Consider the following 4,621-nt stretch of genomic DNA (forward strand, 5'->3'; position numbering starts at 1 on the left):
AATTGTATTCATATCCCTAATAAACACATACAGACATCATAAATAAAAGCAGATAAAGGATGGTCATGTAACTGTAAAAGTACATCTCATGACACAGCAAAGTTCAGATTACGGTAATCCATCTTATAACCAACATACAGTCTGTTAACATCAGCTCCAGATCTGATATCTAACCCTAAATCTTGTTTTGATCATTCGGATCAATGACCAGTGTTAAGTTCAAGTAGACTGCTTAATTTTGAAGTACCATGCTAACTATACTGAGCTCAGAAGAGAAGGCAACAAACCACACAATAGTAATCAGAAGGTCAGCATGATCTTATATAATTACCTCCATAGTCCTTATTTCTGACATCAAGGTATGAATCAGGGAGAACCCAGCGGACTTTGGGCAGCTCTGTGAATGATAGAGGTGTAAGATTCAAGAAAGAATGTTTCTAATTGAGTGCATTATGCACTGGAACGTCCTCAAGATCACTTCATAAAGCATTAATACCTTTAAGTTTATATGAGAGTTCTTCAGATACAAGGGCACCAAAAGCAAAATAATGACGCGTTGACACCGAGTATATCTTCTGCCTAGCTTCTTGCTCACTGGAACATTAAAAGAAGTTAATATGTGCCACAGTACATAGATTAGAATGATAAGAAAAATGGGGGGCAACCAACATTACATACCCGGAAACCAAAATGTGCATAAGGCTAACATGAAAACTGAAATAAATTTTAGATAAAGGTAACACGACCCGTATTTCGAAATATAACCAAAATCAAGCCAAATAACAAAGCATGGGTGTTGCACTACGTGACTATGTAGATCGACAGATTCATGTCTTCATCAAATAAGACAAGATTACCAACGCCTTGAAAGATCCCAAATAACACATCACACTAGAGCAATAAGGGCAGTAACAGACCATGCTCCCAACATTACTTTTGCCATAATAGGAAGTGCCTGCCCAGCAGACAATAGACACAGAAACAAAGCACTCTACATTTACATAAGAAAAAGCATGGATACGGTAGATTCAGCCGATTGGCCGTCCTACTACGGCGGGACACAGTGACATGGCGGGATAAGCCGGGATCAGCAGTACCCCCTCATTTATGAATTAAAAAAACCAAGGACATTGGTTGGGGTACGTGCATATGCTGGGGACACGGGAGGCCCAATAACAGCCTCGGCCCGAATACAAATCCTATTTGTCAGGCTCCCACATATGCTCTCCACAAAAAGGAACGAGCTCCTCCTGGCTCTAGCGAACACAGCGCCGCCGGCCGCTGCCACCTGGACTCGGCCGACGCTGTTTGCCACGTGCAGCAGCCTCTCTTCCCAATGACAATCACGCTCAAGCAGGTAACCCTGACTCCCCAGGCCCAGCAGCCTCTCCTCAACCTCTTCATCTCTTTGTGACTCTTGCTGTTGAGCTGCTGCTGCTTGCTTCCCTGTGTGGTCATGCCATCGCTGCTTGCCTGCTTGCGTTTTTTATTAGCTGCATGATGCTGTACTCTGATTGAATGCCGGTGCTGCTTTTGGGTGTTGATTGTTGCCTGCTGTTAGGGGGCATGGCATCTGGGAGTGCCACCGCTGGTAGCCAATCATCCATGGGTGAGACTGAAGGACAACCTGATGTTAAGATCCTGCTAGTTCACTAATATCTCATCTCGTTTTCTCATTAATTATTTATTTTAACTCTATACTACATGTCATGTTTTAATTTTTTATATATTACTGGCAGTATTCCCAAATAGTTGTTTTTGGAATGCCGAATCCTGTGTCCCCGTATGGGCATCACTGTGTCTGTGATTCTTAGCTCACACCAGACATAACAAACTAACAATGTAATCAAATTTGATTCAACCAAGCAAAAACCGTTAGTGTCGTATTACTGATTTTAAAATTTTCCCCTGAACTAAACATTAGTGAGACATAAAATGCAGGACATCTACACAACAAGAGCGCGCATCCCATCAATAAAGCTCCATCAACCGTCTAACACAACAAGATGAAGATGCGAGAAATGGTTACAGCAATACCTTCCGACGACCTGGGCGAGGGTCTTGATGTAGCTATCGATGATCTCGTCGCGTGTGATATCAGGATTAGCAGCGTCGCCCGCGGGCGGCTCAATGACTACCAGCCAGTGTTCGAAGTCGCAACCATCGAGGAGGATAGTCTCCTTGGGCGGCCGGTTGCTCCAGTTGGGCGAGGAGTCCCGCAGCGACGACGTCGCCGGCTGTGTGGCGAAGCACCGCACCGCCCCGCGCGCCGCCGCCTGGACGGGCGAGGTCGCCGCCGGGAGGAGGCTGGCGGCGGCGGCGAGAGGGCGGAGGAGGAAGCGAGAGGTCGCAGCGGGGAGCGGCGATAGACGGGAGAGGAGGACGGCGCGCGATGCCATCGCCATGGGGGTAAAAACCCTAGGAGATGGATAGGGGATGAGGACGAGACGGAAGAGAGAGAGACGAGAGGAGATAAGGGTTTAGTCTCGCAACGCGCCGGGCGCTAAAAGTATACAGCGCCCGGTTAGCCAGCTTTTGCGCGCAGCGCGCTGGCTCCAGCAGCGGCCGTCGCAAATTAAAGCGTGTCCACGCCGCTCTAGCAGGTACGCTATATTTCAGTTTTTTTTACTACATATTTGGTTTCGTAGATAGTTCTCATATTACATATTTAATTTCGTAGATCATTCTCCTATTACTACTCGTCCGACTCGGACTCTGTCTCAGTGATGTCCTCCTCCGACGTCAGAGCGTAGGCGTTAAGGAACCGCTCGTCGTCGGAGTTCCAGAAGGACGTATCTCCTAGCGCTTGGTTGTATTTAGCGGCCGCCTTCCGCGTTCGCTTGTCCTCGCGATAGTCGGGTCGCTTCTCTCTCCTCTTCGCTCTCCTCTGGACGAAGAACTGTTTCTTATTGGTGTCTTCCGGAAAGCGATGACTCCACAGCACCATGGCTTGCTCGTCCATCTCGGCCAGCCTGAGACGATGCTCCCGCTTCCGATGTTTGCGATGATCCTCGTCAGTGAGAAGTCGCGGGAAAGGCGCCAACTCCTGTGCGCGCTTCCGCGTCGCCACGTCGGCGAAGTTCATGTCCTGACGGGACCGCAGGAGGCGCCACGCCGCAGCGTCGTACGCGCGGGCGCCCTCCTGGGCGGTGTCGAAAGTTCCGAGACGGAGCCGCATGCCGCCGCCCGACCGAATCTCAGCGGAGTAGGTGCCGGACGGACGCATGCGGACGCCGCGGTAGCCCGTACCTTCCCGGCGCCGAGGCGGCATCGTGGCGCAGTGGTGGCGTGTCGGCGGTAGAGCGCGGCAGGGGGCTATGGAGAGACGGAGAGAGCGGCAAAGGGCGATGGAGAGAGCGGCGGAGGCGCTGCAATTTATAGGAGCGCCGGACGCGGCGCGCCAAATGTAGCGCACGAGGGGCCGCCTTTTCCCGCACGCGCAATCGTTTTCCGCGCGCGCTAGTTTCACGCCACCGCTGGAGCGCGCATAAACGTCCCACGTGCGCTATAAAGCCAATTTATCGCGCGCACGCGTTTTTTGACGCGGCTGTGGGAGATGCTTTTAAGCCGGTGATGTACTGGTGTTACAGAGGAAATGGTTCTGGTTTCGTGAGCCGAATAATCTGGAGAGTGAGATCCAAGCCTTGATACGGCCATATGGGCTTGGGCCTGGGCATGTGCGCTATTTTGTCGAAATCTGTGTGTTTACTTTTTAGAAAAATTAAAAATCTGACGTTACTCAAAAAATGGAAAAACCAAAATTCTGATGTTTTCTTAAAAGAAACTAAAAATCTGACACTTGCCTTAAAAAATCTGACGTCGGATGTTTAGTCATGGCACATTTGTTTTTATGGAAATTTATATTGAAAAGATGATGGAAAATTATATTGACAAGCATGGCAATTTTCTAATAAAAGATAATTTGAGACAGATTTACCTTGCTCTTCAACTAAATTTGTCATACTCGGAGAATATAATTTGTGGTAAATACGTTTGATTTGCCATGGTTAAAAATTTGACATTAGATTTGCGCAAATGTTAACGCCCACACGTGTGGCACCAAACAACATGGCCCAAACGCCTTCATTATCATTTATTTTACCACGTCAAAACAGATGACATCAGCGGGAATATTTTTTGTTTTCGGCTTAAAAATGTTTTATCTTCTAATTAAAAATCCAATTAAAAAATCCATTTTCACCATTAAATTCATCTCGACGAGATCTTCAAAACTAGATTCCATGTTTATATGTTTCGACGAAAAAATAATTTGCTCAAAAGTTGCCATGATGTTTACACCGGAGTTGCCATAGTGTTTACACTAAAGTTGCCATGTGGCAATTTTAGTTTATAGAACATGGAAATTTTAGTATTTTGACCATGACAATTCCAGTATTTTGACCATGAAAATTATTTTTTGTATGAACCATGACAATTTTAAGTGTGTGTATCATGGCAATTTTAGTTTATGGTTCATGACAAATCTAGTTTCTTAATTCTCTGTTTTATAATACGTAAAATATTATTTTTAAATGTAGAAGAAAATAACTGAAATATATCATGGCAACTTCAGTGTAAACATCATGACAATTCATGTGCAATAGACATGACAATTTTTAAC

At 46.4% G+C, this 4,621-nt stretch overlaps 1 protein-coding gene across 1 annotated transcript in view; it reads right to left on the reverse strand.

The window, feature by feature from the left end:
* The window catches only part of LOC123151938 (multiple organellar RNA editing factor 8, chloroplastic/mitochondrial), a 4,192-nt gene extending 1,688 nt beyond the window's left edge, over positions 1-2,504 (reverse strand). Inside the window, exons 1-3 of the mRNA XM_044571566.1 lie at positions 2,038-2,504; positions 497-594; positions 332-397 (exon numbers count right to left, since the gene is read on the reverse strand). Of these exons, the coding sequence (XP_044427501.1) occupies positions 332-397; positions 497-594; positions 2,038-2,405 (532 nt within the window). The 5' untranslated portion in view covers positions 2,406-2,504. The remainder of the gene's footprint in view (positions 1-331; positions 398-496; positions 595-2,037) is intronic.
* Between the last annotated feature and the right edge of the window lie 2,117 nt (positions 2,505-4,621).

The sequence above is a fragment of the Triticum aestivum genome, chromosome 7A, assembly GCF_018294505.1.
Source record: "Triticum aestivum cultivar Chinese Spring chromosome 7A, IWGSC CS RefSeq v2.1, whole genome shotgun sequence".
NCBI lineage: Eukaryota > Viridiplantae > Streptophyta > Magnoliopsida > Poales > Poaceae > Triticum > Triticum aestivum.